Raw genomic sequence first — 20,756 nt, 5'->3', positions numbered from 1 at the left:
GTCCAGGCTCAGTCTACCTTGAGCAGAGACACAGCTGGATTCCTTGTATTTTCCTGTGACATATCAATCTGGCTGGAAGCTGGATCCACCCCACTGGAGCTGCAAAAGAAACAATCATTCAGAGACTAAACCCTTACCCCGTAGGGTGCATGAATCAGGGCTCCACAGCCAAGAGCTTGAAAGACTGGGCAGGGGAGGGAGTTTATAAGATGAAACTGCAAGGGGGCCGGGAAAAATTGCAGTCCAGGCCATGTTAGGCACCACAACAAAGGCAACGGTGGAGCAAAGAATGCAAGGGCAGCACGAGAAAGGACAAAAGCACCTGTTCGGACCGTGAAAACGGTTGTTTCCAGGTTGGGTCCACGATTTAAACTTGCAGAAACAAACTCATTTCAAACTTAAATCTAAGGTCACATACAAATAAGAAAGTGAACAATGGGTTTTATGGGGGAAGTAAAGTCAGGAAATCTCAAATCGATCAGTATTTCCCCTAATGTGTATAGGACATAACTGAGCAAAGACTCAGTAAAGTGAGTGATCCGGCAAACAGATGGAATGACCAAGTCAGACAGCTGTGCGCCAAGGCCGTACACACAATAAGTTCATAGATTAATTCTTACTCAAATTCAAAAAGACAAGAACCTAAGGGCATTGAGCAGATAGTGAGTAGGTAGATGACTGCAGCTGGTTTAAAGATGCACCAGCCAAGGACCATGTATGGTGAGGACCTAGAGCCCCCTACTCAGAGGTACTTGAAAGGTAGCACAGTCTCCTTGTGGGTCCCTGAATATGGGAAATAGAGGCTGCCTCTGACATGGACTCTGGTGCCCACTCATTGATCACTTCCCCCTGGCGGGGCGGCCTTGCCAGTCTACAGAGCAAGAGGATGCAGGCAGTCCAGATGAGACTTGATAGACTGGGGTCAGAATAAAAAGGAGGAGGTCTCTTCTTTTCTGAGGTACTAGGGGAGGGGGGAGGGGTAAGAGGGAGGGAGAGTGGGACCGGGAGGAGATGAGGGAGGGGGCTACAACCAGGATATAAAGTGAATTAATTTAAAAAAAGTTTAAAGAACCAAAAAAAAAAAAAAGTTTAAAAAAAAAGAAAAAGAAAAAAGAAAGAAAGAAAGAAAGTGCTGAGGACTCTCTGATCCATGAGAGGCAGGGTAGCCCCAGGGGGAAAGTAAAGCAAGAGTTCACCGAGAATGGTGGGTTGAGCAGGTCATTCTTTTGACTATGAGTAAGAAGACAAGTGGGTCACAGAGTCCCAGGAAAGAAGGAAAATTAGCTTGCTGAGAAGCTCCGCTCCAGTAGTCTTGCCTTAGACATAAAAAAAATGACATCACCATTGGCTGGAACCACTGTTCTCTGTTAATCTCCACCAGCTCTCGGTGACATCAGAGTCAAGACCTTGGAAAAATCCTCTGAAGGTGATGACTTTTCCCTACATGACAGAGAAACAGAAAGCCCAGGCAAGGAAAAAAAATTCACCCTAGGGCCGTGAAGCATTGCCCATGATCACTGCCATGAAACCCTGAGGCTAGATATTTCATGGTTTCCTTTTCTTGTTTCTGTACTTGAACTGCTATTTTTTTTTTTTCCACAGTTAGTCCCCGGAAACCATTAAGCTCTCAAGAAAGCCATTCTTCCTTTCATCACGTTCCTTATTGATCCCAAAGTAAAGTGTAGCAGATGGGGTGTCATTTTACAGCCTGATCACATGAAAGAAAGAAAGAAGGTAGGATGTATAAAATGGAAAACACAGGAAGAACTTATAATGGAACCAAAATTTGGACCAAAAGAGACATTACAGGAAATCTATTCCTGCACTAGATGGACACAAAGTCAAATTAAGTTGTATAACAGCAAAGTGTCAAAAAGAAGCATGGCCACTGATAGAACTTGATACCCACACAATAAAAGGCCAATAGCTCAGAACTGGTAAGCACTTTCTCTCCAGTGCGTTTTTAAGAGGCCAGTAGGGGAAATGTGGCCAACTTACCCAGTGCTGGTGAAGTCATGGATCTTGGAGGAGAATCTATAACTGTCACTATATAAAACTAGCATAATTCCTAACTACATTCTAGATACTTTGTTGCAGGATATTTGATCCCTGAGATCGTGAACTGTAAAAACCGACCTTTGATCCCCTTGTGACCTCTGAGATTTTGTTTGGCGTGGTTGAGCCTTACACACACCTATCTGTACACAGGATTTAATAAAGTTAATCCTAGGTCAAGAGGTGGAGCAAGAAACCAGCTGACAGGGATTAAAGAGTAGGAGTTGAGGGGTATTTAAGACAGCGTGTAGAAGTAGAAGGGGTCTTTAGCTCTCTTTAGTTTTTAGCTCTTTGGCTTTGAGCTCTTCAGCTCCTCAGTTCCTCAGTTCCTTGGCCTTTGGCTCTTTAAGCTAGTAAACCTTTGGCCTTGTTTTTTTTGTTTGTTTGTGTTTTTGTTTTTTTTTTTTACCTTTTCCTCCTAAACTGTCAGCAGAGCTAGTGATCTTTTTGGGCCTTTTCCATTAGGATGTGAGCTGAGTAGGAAGGTCAGCTGGGTACTTTCTCTGCCTGTTTGAGCTAGCAGATTTTTCACCCCAGCATCTGGCTCCTGAGTCTTCATTGGTCCTTATACCCATAGATAAATGTATTCTTCATCCAACATCAAGCAAAGTGCTTTGCCACAGACAGTGACCACTGCACTGTAGACTCAAGGTTCATTGTGAGTCCAAGGCAAACATGGTCTAGAGCAAGTTCCAGGACAGCCAAAGCTACAGAAAGAAACCATGTCTCCAAAAAACAAAAGCAAGCAAGCAAACAAACAAACAAATCACTAGATGCCAATCCGAGTTCTAGAACCAGAAAGAAATCCCACAAATAATTATTTTTTTATTTTTGAAAGTAATTTCGATCTCCTTTGGGTGTTAAGTTCCAAGAAGGCTACTGTTGTGTGTCTCACCTGTAATCTAGCTCTTTGCTTGGCATTTGGTGGTACTCAGTGATACTTCAAGAGACAAACAAACACATGGAGAAATAACCCAGAGACAAATAAAAGGGAGCAAATTAGAAATTATATTCCAAGCCCTTCAAGTATTATTGTGAGTACACACTTTGTTTAACACAATAACAGTCCACACTACAGACCTGCTGAGCACAAATATTCCCATCTAAGCATGAGATGGTTTCATGTGCCTATAGAGCTTTTACTACCATAACTGACCAGAGTAAATCTAAGATCTGATAAGATTAAATATTCTCTTGAGAGCTCAATATTAACAATTTTATGAGCCAGACATCTTAGAAATGAAATTTTCTTATAACTGGATTTCCTATCAATCCTTCAAGGAGTGGGGGAATTCTCAAATGCATTGTCTCACTGATTGGCTCATCTCTTTCTTCTTTGAGGACAATCTTGTACCTTAAGCTGACCCTATTACTGGAATTCTAGCAAATAGCTAATTCGTCTGGTAGAAGGAGGTGTATACAAAAGCCTTCCTGGAAAGATATCATTCATGTACGGAGACAATATGCTTTCATAGCTGAGGATGAAGTTGGGATTTATTGGCTCTTTTTCCACAGAGGGTATGAAGGAGTTTGGTGACAGAGTGAGCATTAGAGAAACACAGACACTGAAGCTGACACTTTGCTTCACAATGTCGTTACACAAAAGAGTATCTAATTCTTTCCAAACCAAAGGTGAATGGGATGCTGGGAAGTTAACCTCCTCATTTCCCCACCATCTCAAACGAAAATGTGCCAGTACAGGGGAAGGAAATGGTGAAGGGAAACCATGGTGAAGCCTAATCCCCCTCAACTCATTTTGGAAACATTCTCCAGAGAGATTCTAGCTAATGGACAGTACACATGTTGACAGCAGCCAACCTCCCTCCTGACTCCGGGCCTTCCAGTTTTCCATCTTCAATGCTCCAAAAGAAAGGATGACACTGCCAGGCATCTAGGGGTATGTGACAGGGAAGAGGACAAGGGGCTAGAAGAGAGAAAGAATCAATAGCTTAGAATGCACCACAACAACTTTTGTTATTTAAGATGTCTCGGCTGGCCTTCTGCAACTCTAGAGATAAAACAATATAAAGCTACCAGGTGGTATCAAAGAAACAGACAGAGAAAGAGATAAATGAAAAGGTCCATCCTTTTCTAGTTTCATTCAATCCAAAGAAGTTCCTGTAACAGAGACATCAAAGGCCCTGGTCAGTAGATACCTATTAGACTCTCAGTGGTACCCAGAGCCCCATACTTGTTTAATGAGACACATTGTCATCTCAGATAACAAACATTGGTTTCCCATGCCAGGCAGGACCTGTTATACTTCATTTATGGGCAGGGCTTTGACGCACAGAGGGAAGAGCTTCTCTCGTCTTCATTCTGTACGCCTCACATTGACTAAGCTATGTGGCCTGCTGTGCACATGCTCAGTGATGACTTTATGAAGGGATTTGATATGCTAGCAATGTGGGGTTCATGGGCCAGTGGCAATCCATTAACTTCTTATCACTGATTCATGGTGATGTAAGTGCAGGCACTGAGAGTATGCTAAGGACCATTTATAGCAATTTGTCAAAAATGCCCAGTAGACAGTGATCTACTGGGTACTTTTTCCTTCTTCTGCATTTTATTTGTTTTACAGACAGCATCAGCCTGGGACATTTAGAGATCGAAGTTTAAAAATAAAATGAAACAGGTCCTCCACCATAGGATATGAAGTGCAGCAAACACCACCTGGCTAAGTTAGTGACATGGACTACAGCTGCTGGTGACCTGATTTCCATCTGCTGCCCTGCAGGGAACACTGTTCTGCTTATAAACCTTTCGGAGCTTCCTAGTGCTACAGCTGTAAACAAAGGTGAGTTTCATAAAGAAGGCAGCGGCTGCCCATGTCTTATTGCTTGCTGATCACCTGTAGCATTTAATTTATGAGTGGGCCCCCATAGTCTCATGGCTACAGCACAACAAAGGATCTTGTCACTGTGCCTATTTAAGAAACTTTACTATCCAGGCTCACTTCCCCAACTCTTCCCTCCTGGCTAAGAAAATATTGACAGGTGTTGAGTCATTCTATTGAAAAATCACTTAGTCTGGAAGTACAGGCCCCGAAACACACTTAACACGCCCAGCTCACAAAGGTTAGAAAAGCGTAAGTGAGAAGCCTTGCAGCAGATTTGATACCAAGAAAAATGGTGGCCTCTGACATGGAAAGGAGGAAGTCAAAATTAGCTCTGTGTACAGCTGATTACCACCCATGCCACGTCTTACAGAGTTGGCCTTGACTGAGCAAAGCCGGCTTGATATGCCTAGCAGCTGTGTACTTGCCTTCTGAACCACACTTAATCCGGGTAATATAATAGTATAATTGTAACGCCTTCTGGACGTTGCCAATTTCTCTTCTTCCTGAGAAACCCTGACTAGTTCCCATGCTTTCTTTCCATTGATCTGACAACATCCTAGTAAGGCGACCCTGCTCCAGTTTACATACAGTTAAGAACCAAAAGACCTGAATGAGGCCACACAGAAGACAATCCATATTCAAACCACAGACTTTATAATAGCCCGGAAGGAAGGAGGACTGAGGAATGCCCATCATCCTGAGGGGGCCTGAGAAAGCTGAGTTGAGCACCTTTGCCTCTCAAGTCCTTTGAGACGGAATGAGAGCCTGGAGGAAGGGTGGGCTTGATCAAACAGTAGGATGAGCTGTTTGCCTCTGACGTCCCAAGTTGTCTTCTTGCCTCTTGGGGATCAATGTTTGTTCTCTCTGTTGGTCAATGATGCATGACCTTCAACCTCTACCATGCCCAGATTCTAGATCGGCTCCCAGCTCCTTGGTCATGTATCTAATTGACTATGTCTTTTCTACCAAGGTTTCTAATATTTTGGCCTCATTTTGTTGTTGTTGTTTTATGAAAGTCTTATTGTGATATGCCATGTCTTACTAGATATGCCATGTTTGATTGATATCCCTGAGAGGCCTGCTCTTTTCTGAAGAGAAGCAAAGGGGGAGTGGATCTGGGGTGAGAAGGACTGGGAAATTGTGTTCAGGATGTAATATATGAGAGAAGAAAGAAAACAGTAAGGACTCACTTTCATCAGGCGTATAAGCAGGCAATGAGGACAGGGGTAGGACATCAAGGGGACAGAGTAGAGTGCCCTTACACAAAGTCCTGAGTTTCTTGAAATGTTACATTCAAGAGCCCATATCTCTACTTACTGGCACCTACTACATGCGATGAGCTTGTTAAGAATTCTACATTTACTGTCATCAGAGAGGCTCCACCCACCAATTGATGGAAACAGATGCAGAGACTCATGATGAAACATTAAGTTGAGCTCAGGGAATTCTACGGAAGAGAGGGAGGGAGGATTGTAGGAGCTAGAGATATCAAGGACACCACAAGGAAACTTACAGAATCAACTAACCTGGGTCCATAGGGACTCACAGTGACTGAACTACCAAGTAGCCTGCATGGAACTGACCTAGACCTTTCACACATATGTCCCAGTTGTATGCCCTGGTCTTTTTGTGGGGCTCCTAACAGTGAGAGCAGGAGCTGTTGCTGACTCTATTGCCTGCCTTTGGGTCCCTTTCCTCCTACTGGGATGCCCTACTAACCTTAACAGGAGAGGATGCACCTAGTCTCACTGCAACCTGATATGTGTGTTTGGTTGACATCCCTAAGAGGTCTGCCCTTTTCTGAAGCAAACTGAAGGAGGATGAGGAGGCAGGGGAAGTAAGGGGGCCTGGGAAGAGAGGAGGGAGGGGAAACTGTGGTCATGATATTTTTTAAAAGGTATTAAAAAATAATTCTACATTAACTAGCTATTTGGTTTCCTAAAACCCTATTAGAAAATTATTAGTCTCATTATAGAGCTGTGGAAGAAAAGGCATAAGAAACTGAGTCAGTACTACTTTAAGGTCACAGTGTCACTCGTACCTTTTATCAAGGTACCTTAAACCTCCAGCCAACATGACAGACTAACATAGATGAAACAAAACATTAAAAATGGTTCTGGAGGAAAAACAGTGACACCCACCGCTCATGGGAAACAGGTAACTAGCAGATTCCTTATTAGAGTCAGGATTCCATTTTTCATGTTGGTTCTGAAATGCCTGTTGGTAGCTGTAGTAGACACAAAGCCTTCTTTGCCTTTAAACTGTTGGAAATAGCTCTGTTTCCACAGTGTCTTGGCCTTGGACCTAAACTCAGTTGTGTCTCACTATCAAAGACATTGACTTCATGTCAGTACGAGGTTCTGGAGTAAGCTGTCTCCACTGGGGCAGTAGAGGTAAGATGCAACCCCAAGAGAACTGTAACTCCAAGAAAAAGATGCTAATGAGAGTATCCCTAAATTCCATAAAAGCAAGCGATTAAGCCCCCAAAGTGGTTTTGGAACAACATAGCTCCACAGGTGGTCATGTCAAAACTGCAATACAGAGCAGACTGCATTTTAAAGAAGACTTGCTATCTACTACATGCCCATATCCTGCAGACATTAGAACCAGTTCTGACCACTCTTTATCTGTCCATCTGTCCTGCTGCATTAGATATAAGAGAATGACTACAAGTCATCTGTCCTCTGAAATGAACATCAATATTCCCAGACCTCTTTACCCTATCCTGAGTACAATATAAAAATTTAGTACAAATTTAGTACAAATAAAAACCCACCACTCCTGACACAGGAAGAACCGACCAGTTAACATTTTGACTGTGAGGTTGAGATTCATTGGATATTCTGGGAGCTCTGAAAGAGTCCTGGGCAGGCTCTATTCCCGTCCGAGCCCAGAATTTCTCTCAAACACCACACCTAAGACTCTGGTCCTGCATCTGTACCCCAAGCCCACATTTGTCTGTATAACACAGCAAGCCATGAAACCCACAAGTCGTGTCTCACCTTGGGCCTGCTGGGGCTGTGTCGTCTTCTGGCTCCTCCACAGCAGCTAGGTCTGGGGAAAGGAAAGCGTTTTTGTTGACATTATTCACCCAGCTCTCCTTTGCCTTTGCTGCTGTGTCTTTATTCTGCTCTGCTGAAACAGGAAGCAGAAAGGTTAGCTCTCACATCTACCATCTACTCCCTTCTCATCGGCTCCTCTTAGTGAGGCCTTCCAAGTCCCAAGATGACTACTGGGTCTCAGGACCAAAATTCTAGCTGTGAGAGAAGTAAGCATATTCCTCTGGCTTCAGGTCCCTGCTTCCCAGTCTCCTGAAAGGATAATTGTGCCTTTAAAGTTACAGGAACCTAGTGACCACTGGAGCAGAGTTCTAACTGCCTTCAAATTAATCCCACCTGAACTGGAGCCAGGACTGGATATATTTAGACAGGAGATGCTGAGAGTGGGAGTAATCATTGAGAGCCTTATCAAGCATTTAATAAATGCCTACAATGGGCCAAACACAATGCTTGGCTCGGAGGTACAAAAGTAGACAAATGGTCCTAATCTAGGATGCCCCCCTCCAGCACCTCTCCTACCGAATAGGTCTCTTTACAAATCCAAATTCTAAATTTTTCACAACACACAACTCAGACGACATTGTCCCATAAAACCTCTGTGCTATGTCTTTAGGAATCTTTTCTTCCTCTCAATACTCAGCATTCTCTTTACCTGAATCTCTGTAACAATTAGCATCAACTGACTGGTGACTAATGATCAAGAACTATGCTGAGTTCTTTGCAGACATTATCCCATAGGTGAGAGAGACTTTCCAGGTTTGTAAATTTGCAAATTGAAAATTTAAAAAAAAAAAAAAAAAAAAAAGCTCAAGAAAACTTCCTAAGGCCATACTGTTAAGTGTCAAGGATACTTTTGTCAGTGTTAAGATGGGACAATGTTCAGGCTTCCAATTTGTAAATTCATTCCAAGGTGGAAGCTACCTTCTCCTGGTCTTGCCGTACATCTGCCCAGTATCTTTGATTGCAGATGGAGTTCACAGGACTAACCAGTACCACCCAAGATTTCTTACCACCTAAGTATGCTTGAAAACCAAGCCAGCTGCAGGCAGAGCACTTTACATGCTTAGAGGCCAATCTTTATCTGCAATAAGTGTGATACAATCAAAATATCCAAAATCCCAGCTCCATCACTTAGCAATAATATGGCCGTGGGCAAGTTAGCCCAAGTTTCCCTATGAAGTTTACAGGAAAAGTTTACCTTACAAAATTGCTGCTACAGTTAAAAATCAGATAATTATCATTTGTTACATATTAAATGCCTGAGAGAGAGAGACAGAGAGACAGAGAGAGACAAAGAGTACGTAAGCTAGGCCTAGAGGTTTACAATGACTAATCTTGTGTTAAATAGAAATTATATAGAAATTTGTAAACATGCCGGCAAAATAAAGTGGTGAAATAAAAAGAATTCTAAGTAACCTCTTTTAGTCCTTTAAGTAATATGCTTAGCTGATTAAAGAAGAACCACAAGCCTTGATCATCGAATATGAAACCTGATTTCTGCCTGAATCTTTTGTGCTATTCAGAAAGTTTTGAACTTCCGGAATTAAAAGCCAAAGAAGGAGCTGGGGGAGGTGATTCAGTTGGAAAACTGTTTTCCATGCAAACATCAGGACCTGAGTCTGATACCCAGCACCAATGTTAAAAGAACTACCTGGGAATGACTTCGGGCCTTCACATACATGTATATAACTACATGTATATCTATACACACTCATGTGCATGTACACACACACACACACACACACATGCATTCTCACAGGTATGCATAAAGGTATGCGCATTCCTCATAATCCCCAAGCACCAAGGCTTGTGATGCCCAAAGAATTGTCTCCCTCCATAGCCAGTCATTTTAGTCCCATCCCCATCCATCAGAATTCAAGGCAACAGGATATTGAGTGAGGAAGCCATGCACTGTACAAAGCATTCCCACAATTGATTCCCTTCAGCAGACTTCAGTGAAGGGTCTCATACCCTTCCCCATCCTCCTTCCTAAACAAATGTTGGCCGCAACCTCACCTGCCACTGGGAGCCTCTTCCTTCTCATGGATGCTCTGATGATATCAGCACCATGGATTTTGTCCCTGTGCCTTTTTGCCTTAGCTTCATAAAACCATTGGCCACTCATATTCTTTAGTTGTTGGTCGTCCTTAATTTTTTCAGGCAAATGTCTACAAAAGGAAAAGAACTTTACTTGGATAAGAACACAAAGGAAATAAACGAGTTTGCTGTGACACTGTGTGAAGGAATTCATAAATATGCAGGCAAAATAAGCTCTCCCTAATTTATGTGCCCCAAACGTCCCAGACGACTTACAAATGCCCTGCTTTGGCTAAAAATACCGAATCAGCTACGCCAAGCACAGTTTTTAAAAGATTTTATTTATTTTTATTTTATGTGTATGAATGATTTGCATGTAAATAAATGCACAATGGGCATGAATTGCCCACAGATGCAAGGAGAGGGTGTCAGCTTGCCCTAGAACTGGAGTTACAGACAGTTGTGAGTTGTAGGTGCTGGAATTTGAACTCAGGTCCTCTGCAAGAGCAGCAGATACTCTTAACCACTCTGCTGACACTTCTCAAGAGCAGATTTTACTTCTTAGTTGCAGCCTTCTATGTCTCCTATTCAAATGGACACACTAGAGAGAAATAATGGGGAAAGTGCCCCTGGCTATTTTCCTCATCTGTAAAATGGAGTAACTACCCCACCTCTCAGGGTTTCTCTGACAATTAAATTAAAACAAATAAACCACCCTAGCACCTGATGAGGTCCTACTAAGCATCCATTGGACAACTAGTGTGTGGTGGGTAAATTCCTCTGTTCTTCCCTTTTCAGTGAAATGAGTTTATGGGAGACTTTCCTGGAAGGCTGGGAAGGGAGAGGGCATGGTGTTCCATGGGCTAAGGAGGGACAGTGAGGAGGGACAGGCAAGTCCCCTGAGTGCAGAGATTGCTTAGAGGTTCCATAATCATTCATGTTCACCAAGTAACCAAAGCCTAAAGAGCCAACCGAGGCCCTCCTGAAACATCCCTAGTTTATACTGGTTGGGGAAATGGTGTTCTAATCGCCGAGTCTTTTGACATCCACATCCTTCTAGTCAGTAAGATGAGAGTCCCAAATCTACTTTTTCTTCTTTGTAGAGATACGCTCAGAGTAAAATTCAATAAAGGCCTTTCGAAACTTTGAACTCTTGAGAGGTAATGTGTTGCACAAAGCCAAGCAAGTCTACAGTTTTCACTCATGCTTAAATGCTCCTTATCTGTGTGCAAGTCCATCTTAGCTGGACAATAGGAATGGGCCATCCGAGTGGCCAGGCTGGGCATGAGGACAGCACACAGGCACATCTAATGAGGAAGGAGCTGGAGGGGTGGTTACCCAGGCCTAGCAAGGATAACTTCTCTTTCCTAAGTATGCTTGAGGAAAGTGGCTCTTTGTCTCTCAAATACAAACTCTGCTAGAAGCTCCTCCCCTCTTCCCTGATCACCTGGGAAGAAGTGATTCTGCTCCTAATGTGCTCATCACAGCCCTTAGTCACACGTTGACATGACAGCCTATCTATAAATCCTGACAGGCATAGCATCATTACTTCACAGCCCTAAGACACCAAAGGATTATGGTTCTTTTTAAGTGCTTCTGATAGTTTCTCACTGCCTAAGGCTTTTGACCAAGCAGACAGTCCCTGCTGAGCTGATGGCTGTCACTCTTAATTTTTCTCCTTCCAATAGGACCAAGGTTCTGTCTAATTCTAGAAGGAAAAAAAAAAATCCACCTCTCCACTGTCAAACTGGGCTCCTGGAAGGAGGGCCTTCATTCCATATATATTTGCTTAGTGCCTTAGAAACAATATGCCTGCAGAGTGAAGGAGTGCCATCTGAGGCCCCTGACCCCCTGGCTTCAGACTGGCATTTTGGGTTCAATTCCAAGAAGACACCCCCAAAGCCCCACTTCCCAGCACACTCAACTTCTTGTTCTCAACATTGCTCTTCTGTCACCTGTAGGTATTAGGAGTAGCAAAGTATGGCTGAAAGACTACGGGCTGGAGGCTCTCCCAACTAGGACCAGAGCCTAGTTTGAATGCTGCCTAAACATGACAACGGTCAGGTTAGAGAACCTGTCTCCTTGTTTGTAAAGATGGAGAGAACAAGCCCCACCCTTGAAGACTTCTGACATAATTCACTGAAGTGTTTGCCCAGAAGAACTTAGCAGTGCCCAGCTCTTATAACGAAGCCAGTGACCTCTGGATGTCTTCCCCTGGCGTCTCTGTCCAGAACATCCCCTCCTGCTGCTGCTTCTGCAGACCCGGCCTGAGCATCACAAAGACACATTTTTCCTTGTTCCCACAATACCTCCCTTCAGCATTCACACAGTATTCCAAGACTGTCGTCTGTGGAGGCTACAGAGCCATTAAAGACAAGGGTTACATCATGGTCACCATTTAGAGTCCCTCCGGGAAGCACAGAGACTGGCACGGGGTTGATGGAGTGAGCACGTCACTCAGCAATTAAAAATGCTCAACGGGGCTGGGCGTGGTGGCGCACGCCTTTAATCCCAGCACTCGGGATGCAGAGGCAGGCGGATCGCTTTGAGTTCAAGGCCAGCCTGGTCTATAAAGAGAGTCCAGGACAGCCAAGGCTACACAGAAAAACCCTGTCTCGAAAAACCAAAAATAAAAAAATTAAAAAATAAAAATGCTCAATGGCCACTACGATCTGGTAAGAAAAGAGGTAACAAAGATCCCATCACTGCAATGTCTCAGGGGACCAGATCCCACCAGAGTGGCAGGGTTTTCTGATGAGATAGGACTAGCTCATCTCTCATCAGAACGGGGGGAAATTGGATCATCCCTTGGCATACCACAAACGATCACAGCACAGGGGCTCCCATTTCTCTTCATGAGGCTGTTTTTGTTATCTGAAAAGTATTTGAAATAGAGCCTTTGTAGGTCTATGCAACCTTGGTCTCCCCTCATCTTAACAACCACTCGCAAGGCCCGGATGAGTGCACAAGGAGCCCAGAGGCCATGTGAGTCACGCCCATGGAGACACATGGCCCCAGAAGGGGCAGGTAAGCACTGTGGTAAGGACAGGGTTTCTGGCTCTTTTGTTTCAAAGTGGCAAAAAGAAAAAAAAAAAAAAAAAAAAAGAGAGAGAGAGAGAGAGAGAGAGAGAGAGAGAAATTTTTTTTAAATTTAGTGAAGGCCGCTTTTGTATTTCCTAACATGATTATTGCTGCTGGTTTTAATAACCAGTTTTTTCTATCTTGGTCACTTGTAATATTCTGTAGATGACTCCGCATGTGTGACATCAAAGACTAAGTTCATAAAGCCGTCAATCATTTAAATAACCTCACTGTGGTGGTGCTAAAATCTTCTCTTGTAATAGCTCTGCTATTTTTCTTTTCTTTTCTTCTGACCTACGATTGAATGAGTCATATTAGCCCCCGTTTTTCTAACTGCTGTTCCATCTAGCTAAAGGGGGGGAGGGTAAATTTCTTGGGACTGACACTGCTCCACATTTCTCCTCTCTACACATCAGCATAAAGGAGATGCCTGGGTGAACACTTGGGAGGGGGGCAGGAGGGGGGCGGGAGAACAGCACTCAGTTCAGAAGGGCGACTGTCCCATCAGCCTTTCAGACCAAGAATTCAATTGTTTTGTTAACTGAACAGCATTTGCAATAGAGCCTATGGAGGTCTCTGAAACCTTGGTCTCTCATCTAATAACTGGCTGCAAGGCCCTGGTGAGTGCACAAACAGCACAGGCTACGTGAGTCGTGTCCATGCACAGTCCTCCACTCTGTTCATTACGTCTTCACAGTCTTTGCTTGAGCGAGCGCCCACTTGGCTCTTAACCTCAGCATGTCATTTCATCCTTGTGATTTTGCTATAAAGAATTTAATCAATAGTAGAAATGGCCATTGTGCCTGCTCTGTATGCAAACTGCCATTCTAAGCCTTTTCTGATCTTTTGTTCACTTAGCCATTCATTGGTTTCTGAACATATACCAGGAATATCCTTGGAGTTATGCATAAGACCCAATTTACAGCCCTGATGGCCAGTGCCCACTCTTCTGTGCACGGGGAGTATTAAGACTTGCAGAGGAAAACAAGGACAGTGGCGTTTTCCAAACTGGACTCAAAGTTGGCCTCAGCCCACCTCCGTTTCAGCATGTGCACACATGCGCTACAATTCCCAGCTCTTCAACATGATCAACACAGGCCTGACATCACAGACGTGGTCAATACTACCTACTCAGATGGGAGTGGGAAAGCTTAGTAGATGGTCCAAGAGATTAGATTCTCATATTCAGTCTCCAGCACTCTCCCTCCCCACCCCTCAATATATTCTGGGAAAGATGATAAGATTGTGTTACTTTAAAATGGCCTCGTGTTGTAAATGAGATAATTCAGGCCTAGAGAAGTTAGGAGACTTGGTCAGGTAATACAGAAGTTAGCTTGACTCTCAGCGCTGCAGGCCTGCCTGGGAAAGCCTAAAAATATTTTGGATTCTAAGGTAATTATCACTTGCCATTCTTTCTCCCAAGGGACTCAAGCATTGATGGAAAGCAACAGATCTAGAAAGAAAGTGAATAGAAATGTCCCTTAAAATGATAAATTCATTCTGGGGGACTGGGGGGGCATATCACAGATCCCCGCAATCTGCTCAGATTCAGCATAGAGTGGAAGAGTACACAGGCTTTCCTGTTGATCAGCAAAATTGTCATTGTACAGGCTGCTTACTGTCTTCCACTCTGTTTCCCCATCTGTTGAAGGGGGTGGAACTATCATTCTGAGAACAAAAGAAAATGCAGGAGAAGGGCTCCTGGAGGCTGCAGCTCTGGGGAAAACACACATTTCTTTCTGCTTTACTTTTATGGGAAATGCCACCAGTAGTCCTAGAAGCCTGCTCTTCGATGAAAATAGCTTTCGTTTAAAAAGCAGCAATGTCCCAAAAAAGGCAGCTGAGCACCGTAAGATGTGGTAGTGGTTGAGATGGTATCTACTGCAAAAACGCCCATCGCTGTAGATGTGGTTGCATACATATTGGGGCCAGGACGTGGTGCTGGTGTGGTGCACAGGCAGATATGTGCAGCAATTTCCTGCTGGCAGGGTGACGCAAAGCACAGGAAACGCCACTTCAGCAGTGTGTCATTTTCAAACCATAAAAGTCTAAAATTACACATGTGTATGTATAGTAATGTTTCCCTTAAGGGTGGAAGAGTCAGACAGAGGGACAGAGTGAAAGAGAAAAACATCTGTTTTGATGTCTGCTTCCCTGTTAACCTATCACATACCTCCACTCAGGAATTAGGGACACAAGGATGATAGTAACTTGAGCCCAAAGCTTGTGACTGAGGGAGAAATATAGCACAGAAGACAGATGGTGGCATCAAGCGTAACCTGGAGCTGTTGCCTTCCTATGTGCAACCCAGAGACCTTACAAGGATATTCCCCTGAGTCCAAGTCCATATTCTAACACCAATAGCTTGGGTGGTTTAGGAACTGGGTGAGTCTCCTGTGTGATGCTCATTTTCTATCTTCCATTAAGTCAGTGTGAGGCAGCATATAACCTATGTCATCCCCAAAGTGCCTTGCCTGGATTTGGACATGAACAACTCAAAACATTAGAAGTGTGAAACGTGACAATCCAGCTTCAACGACAATGTAAACCTTGTCTACAGCCCCACTGATCAGGATTCTGAATCAGTGCCTGGCCATGTAGACGACAGTGCACAAGCCCTCCACTGGTGTCCCCATGACTATGGGATAGCTGGATTTCCAATGCCATAAAGAATTAACACATGGAAGTAATTCACAACGGGAATCCCAGTGCATGAGAAGCTGAGACAGAGGCTAACCTGGGCTACACAGTGAGGCATGCGAAGGAGCTAAAGAGATAGCCCCACACACAAGCATGGGGATCTGACTTCAACCCTCAGAACTAACATAACACTGGGTAAAGAAGCACAAATCTACAAGCCCTGGATTCTATAGCAAAATGGGAGAGTCATTTATAGGACACGTATTCCGTAGCTGCAGCAGTGAACCACAAAAGAGACTATGTCTCAAAATGTATGGAAGTCAGGGGACACCACCAAAGGCTTTTCTCAGGCATGTACATCTACACTATGACATGAACATGGCTTCACCCAGACATACAAACCCATGCATGCACACACACACACACGCACGCACACATGCACGCGCAGACGCACCACATACTTACAGAATAGATACCAATGGCAAGTTTACTTTTCTAATGCTGCTAACTATGATTAATACATCACCAGTTTGTCTCAGACAACAAGAAGGACAATTGAAGCTGTAAAACCATGTTTTTAACATGATGAAAACCAAGAGAGCAAAATTTAAATGTTAAAATTTCCAACTGATAAACCTTTAAGTGGATAAAGGCCATGGGATGGCAAATTCCTTGAGGGCTGGGGTCATGTCTGCAATCATCTTCACACAGCATTCACATCACCCTCTAGGGCAGTCTCTTCATTTATAAAATATGCAATTAAATGTTACTGGGTTAAAAATAGTTGAGACTTGAGGAAGTAATTCCCTGATAAGCAATCAAGCTTTTTAGCCAGCATTCTCTTTGAGAGGCACAAGCTACACGGGGTGGGGGGGGGGGGCGGGAGGGGGAAGAAGATTCAAATGTACCCACCGCCTTTGCATGCCAGGAAGATTTAGAAGGCACTTTTCCAATCCTCGCTTGGTCAGGACCTGGTCATTCTCACTGTCTGAGTTGAGGCTCGGAAAGGAGGTTAAGTGAATTGTCCTAATGAGGCACAGATGATTAACTACTGGTAATTGGACTTGACTCTGAGGTCCCTGTCATTCCTGAACTATCATCGTTCAGTCCTGGGGAGAAAGTTTCAACAAGCAGCATAAGACAGATAGAAAGTGCTGGGCAGAGTGTATGGCTTTCTCACTGAGCAGTTGTGTGAGCCTGGGTAACTCATTTCCCTTCTCCCTGCTTTTCCATCCTGCCTGGCTGTAAAACGACTGAGGTGGATCAACAAATGTTGCCACAGCTATCAAGCTCTGACGCACCAGAAAAGAAAGATAAACTGTGAAGGATCGCAAAGCAGCTGCTAAGCCAAAGCCCAAAGAGAATCATTTTCAGAAACTGGAAAGCCAGTCTGGACCAGAAGGGGGAGAGATTCGCATCCATCCCTGAGATCCCTTTCCCTGAAACAATTGAGCCACAGAGCAAGAACCTTCTTGTGTGGAGCATGCCAGATGCAGCTTTCTTGGCAGCATCCACATTCCTGTGACCATCCGTGGTCTAGTCTAAAAGAAACTCCTGATGCCTAGTTAGAGAGATGTGCAAACCATGTTAGTAGCTAGGGCTGAAAAAGAAGAGGGGTTTTTGTTGTTTTTTTTTTTGTTTGTTTTTTGTTTTTTTGTCACCTCTAGGTTACTTCCTCTCATGTATTTACAACATCAATAAAACAGCAGTTCCAGGAACCCTCAGAAGCCTGCCAGGCCCATCCGGACCAGCAGACCAAGGAGAATCTGACAAAGGACACGTGGCACTACGAAGGAGGCTGTGGCCTGGCTGTACTTTGCTCCTAAGTAAATGGTAAAGCCCTTGTCTTGCCAAAGCTCAGAGTTTTCACAAGAAATCTAAGAGGACAAAGTTTAGCAAAGGGTCTTTAAATTGTGAATGGGTGGGCATTAACGCTACCAAGAAGTTCTAATGGCTGAATTAGTGTCAGTCTTCTACCTCTGTGGAGAGTCCCCAAGAAGTGTTGTAAGTGAAGTGGGAGAAAGCATGGCCCCATTCTCATGGTCACAGCTCAATGTCAGCCTCGTATCATGACTGACACCCCCTCCTCCACTGGCCTGTCCCAGAGGGAGAAAGACCCTGTAGAGATCAGGACTTGGTTCTCACTTGCGGCATCTATTTGCTGAGCAAGTCACCCACCTGTCACATAGTAAAGTTCCACATGCAATAAATTGGGGTCATTATATCACACTCCAATGCTCAGTTGTTCAAAACAGTGGAAGATCATGAGAAATAATGAGCATATTAAGCTCCTTCTAACTCAATAAACACTGTTTAATTACTGGCCTCAGTAACAATAATCAGGCAAGTGCTTGGATCGAGTTGTTAATATTGTAAAGCATTCGTGTTTAGTCAAATAAACCCTTTGTTTGTAGACCTGCTGTTCCAGGAAATGGACTGGGATCCACTACGCTAACACTGCTAACTTGCATTCAGGAACTCTTTCACTGTTTTCCAAGCCCATGATTACAGACACAGTAGGTGGCAGGGCCCAGACCCCAGAAGGGACAGGGAATAATGAAGTCCGATCACCTAGTGGCTCTAGTGTCCTTCCTACCGTGGAGATGAATAAAAGAGGTGGGAATGTTGACCGCAATGTTTGGGCTCCATTCAAAAAGGATAGTGGGTCAAGTTGCCACTTCTCTGTGAAGGGCCCAAGTCAAATGCAAACTTGGCCTGTTTGGAGAGCACTTTTGATTTTTCTTTTAAAACTGATGCTAGCAATTCTAAGAATATTCACAAATATGAACTACTTCTTTCACATTTTAAACTCTAAGAACTAAAATTTAACTTAAGTCATGATTCTTTAAATAATAATAATAATAATAATAATAATAATAATAATACTAGTAATAGTAATAATAATAATATTAATTAATAATAAAAGAGTAGATATAAAAATATAAACAAAGTTAGATAGGCAAAGTAATGCATTCCTATTAACCCCCTACACAAGAGTCTGAGGCAGGAAGATCCCAAGTTTGGGATCACACTAGCTTATATAGCAACACTGTCTCACTCTTTTTTTTTTTATTAATTTATTCATATTACATCTCAATTGTTAGCCCTTCCCCTGTTTCCTCCCATTCCTCCCTCCCTCCCACTTCTCCCCTTCTCCTCTCCCCTATGTCTATGATTGGGAGAGACCTCCTCCCCCTATATATGCTCTTAGAATATCGAGTCTCTTCTTGGTAACTAGCTATCCTTCCTCTGAGTGCCACCAGGCCTCCCCATCCAGGGGATGTGGTCAGAAAAGGGGCACCAGAGTTCGTGTGAGAGTCAGATCTCACTCTCCACTCAACGGTGGAGAATATCCTGTTTGTCAGCTAGGTCTGGGTAGGGGTTCGAAGCTTACTGCCTATATTCTCCTTGGCTGGTGCCTTAGTTTGAGGAGGACCCCAGGACCCAGCTCTGCCTGTCATAAAGTTCTTCTTGTAGGTTTCCAGGACCCTGTGGATCCTACTATTTCCCCATTCTTCCATGCTACTCTCGCCTAAAGTCTCAATAGGATGTCCTCTCCTCTGACCCACTTTCTTGGTAAGTAAAGTTTTTCATGGTACGTATCCCTTGGACTAGTGTTTTGATATAAGTGAGTATATACCGTTTGTCTCTTTTTGTTTCTGGGTGAACTCACTCATTATGATAATTTCTAGATCAATCTATTTGTCCACAAATTTCTGGAATTCCTTGTTTTTAATAGCTGAGTAGTATTCCATATTGTAAATGTACCACAGTTTCTTAGTCCATTCTTCTACTGAGGGACACTTAGGCTGTTTCCATGTTCTGGCTATTATGTATAAAGCAGCTGTGAACATGGTTGAGCATATGTCCCTGTTGTGTGGTAGGGCATTTTCTGGGTATATTCCAAGGAGTGGGATAGCTGGGTCTTGAGGAAGCCCTATTCCCATTTTTCTGAGAAAGCACCAGATAGCTTTCCAAAGTGGTTGTACTAGTTTGCATTCCCACCAGCAATGAAGGAGTGTTCCTCTCTCTCCACATCCTCACCAACAGCCCAGGCTTTAATGCCAACAATTAATAAATGGGACTTCATGAGGCTGAGAAGCTTCTGTAAGGCAGGAGACACTGTCAGTAGAACAAAACAACAGCCTACAGACTGGGAAAAGATCTTCACCAACCCTTCATCTGACAAAGGTTTAATATCCAAAATATATAAAGAACTCAAGAAATTAAACACCACAAAACCAAACAATCCAATTGTGAAATGGGGCTTGGAACTTAACAGAGAATTCTCAACAGAGGAATATCAAATGGCTGAGAAACACTTAAAAAAATGCTCGTCCTCGTTAGTCATCAGAGAAATGCAAATCAAAATGACACTGAGATTCCATCTTACACCCATCAGAATGGCTAAGATCAAAAACTCAAATGAAATCACTGTCTCACTCTTTTTCCCTTCTCCCTCCGCTGTCTCTCTCAAACACACACCCCACACAAAACATTCAACTACCAGCTACATTTCATTTCTGTTTTTAAATTTTTGATGTGTGGTATTGTTGGGGGTGGGACACATATGTGCAGGAATGTGAGGAGACCAAAGGTTGACAACAGGTACTTGTTCTCAATTGTTTTCCATCTTACTTTTTTTTTTTTTAAGATGGGGGGGTGTCTCTCACTGAACCTGGAACCCACCCATTCAGCTGGGCTGGCTAGCTAGTAGGCTTCTACAGCCCTCAATTTCTGCCTTCCCAGTAGTGGGATGCTAGGCACATGTGGCCATGCTTAGGTGGCAAACACTTGACTGACTGAGCTATTTCCCCAGCACCTTTTCTGTTTGTTTGTTTGTTTGTTTGTGATGTTGTTTGTTTGTTTAAGAGATAGGGTTTTATATGACATTCCAGGCTAGCCTTGAACTCCAGTCAATCCCCTTGATTAAACCTCTCAAATTCTAGGACCACAGACAGACATGAGCCATCATGCCTAGTCCTATGTCTCATTTTTAAACTGAATCAAAGGCATATAGGGGTGTTTCTGTTTTGAGGGGTAGG

At 43.5% G+C, this 20,756-nt stretch overlaps 1 protein-coding gene across 1 annotated transcript in view; it reads right to left on the bottom strand.

Annotated features, from left to right (window-relative positions):
* Window positions 1–20,756, bottom strand: part of Sytl2 (synaptotagmin like 2) — a 109,471-nt gene that overhangs the window by 41,414 nt on the left and 47,301 nt on the right. The window contains exons 3-5 of the mRNA XM_051148907.1: window positions 9,970–10,121; window positions 7,897–8,029; window positions 18–99 (exon numbers count right to left, since the gene is read on the bottom strand). Coding sequence (XP_051004864.1) covers window positions 18–99; window positions 7,897–8,029; window positions 9,970–10,121 — 367 coding nt within the window. The remainder of the gene's footprint in view (window positions 1–17; window positions 100–7,896; window positions 8,030–9,969; window positions 10,122–20,756) is intronic.

This window comes from Acomys russatus, chromosome 7, assembly GCF_903995435.1.
Source record: "Acomys russatus chromosome 7, mAcoRus1.1, whole genome shotgun sequence".
NCBI classification, from domain to species: domain Eukaryota; kingdom Metazoa; phylum Chordata; class Mammalia; order Rodentia; family Muridae; genus Acomys; species Acomys russatus.
The sequence above is the reverse complement of the archived record's forward strand: the minus strand, read 5'-3'. Positions and strand labels throughout refer to the sequence as shown.